The sequence below is a fragment of the Penaeus monodon genome, chromosome 30, assembly GCF_015228065.2.
Source record: "Penaeus monodon isolate SGIC_2016 chromosome 30, NSTDA_Pmon_1, whole genome shotgun sequence".
NCBI lineage: Eukaryota > Metazoa > Arthropoda > Malacostraca > Decapoda > Penaeidae > Penaeus > Penaeus monodon.
In genome coordinates, this window is record NC_051415.1 from 23,941,897 (window position 1) to 23,942,986 (window position 1,090).

Below are 1,090 nucleotides of genomic sequence, written 5' to 3' on the forward strand. Positions count from 1 at the left end.
TGTAATTAACGCCATTAACTTGTATTCGGTTCCCTTCTAATTTTGAGCCTACTTTTATATCAACATTCCTGTATGGTTCGTTAGTAATATATCAGTGTTCGTTAATCAGAGCCGTCAAACATTCATGCATGCGGTAAGTGACGAAGACATATTTGTACGGACACTAATCAGCAAGAAATAAATACATTCATTCTCTCGCAAGCAGTACATTTTTCCCGCCGGTAAGAAAAAAAAACGTCCTTATCATCCACTAGAATCTTTCTAAACTGATTTTATGAGAGACAAACTCGTTGCTTCCAAAAATACGTAAATCGTTAAGATCAGCAGTGATATCATCACATAATCGGAATTGTTGTATGCACGTTATCAGTATTTCTAAGATTTTCCCCTGCTGATGTGTGAGATATTCTCAAAGTTACGTTATGTTGGTGTAATTTACAAATTCTTTTTTCATGGCTGTTTTAAACCTTCTTTGTCGTTTGTCTGAGATATAAGATATCAAGGAACACCTGACATAAGTTAGCCCTGTGTCAACGATCATATAGCCTGAAAATACATTGGAGATATGTCACTTTTTCATGGGACAAACCTGATCACTGATCATATTCATGAGATCGAAGGCCGGGTCATCTTGAAGAGCAAGAAGTGCGATGAACACTCTCTACCTTCCCACTAAGGCAAAGCCCGAGAGCCAGCTAGCTACCATCTGGACGCTGCTGAAGAGGTGGTCGGGTCGTTATAACCTGGTTCCTCTCCGTAAGCGACCTCTACCTGCGAGCGGACGGTCTCCTTGGGCGATCCAACATCGGCCTTCTTGGAGGAGCTGCTGGTGGAGGAGCTGGCGATGTCTCGCTGAGCGTGAGTGGGAAGCGTGGAGGATGTCCTGCCACACTTCTTGGCCGCGGGCTATTTCCACCGAGGGGCGGAGTGGCGGTCGGACTGACGGCCTCCGCGGTGGCTGGACGAGTGGTCGCTGTTCTGGTACAGCTCCTCGTCGATCAGCAGCTCGAAGTCGCCGTACTTGTCCGGAGTCGGGACTTTGTTCCAGTGGACGCTGTAAGGAGTAGCAGGTGAAGGGAACGTTAGCCAG

At 46.2% G+C, this 1,090-nt stretch overlaps 1 protein-coding gene across 1 annotated transcript in view; it reads right to left on the minus strand.

The window, feature by feature from the left end:
* Positions 1-36: 36 nt before the first annotated feature.
* Positions 37-1,090, minus strand: part of LOC119592389 (probable tubulin polyglutamylase TTLL1) — a 12,636-nt gene continuing 11,582 nt past the window's right edge. Inside the window, exon 10 of the mRNA XM_037941209.1 lies at positions 37-1,054. Within this exon, the coding sequence (XP_037797137.1) occupies positions 907-1,054 (148 nt within the window). The 3' untranslated portion in view covers positions 37-906. The remainder of the gene's footprint in view (positions 1,055-1,090) is intronic.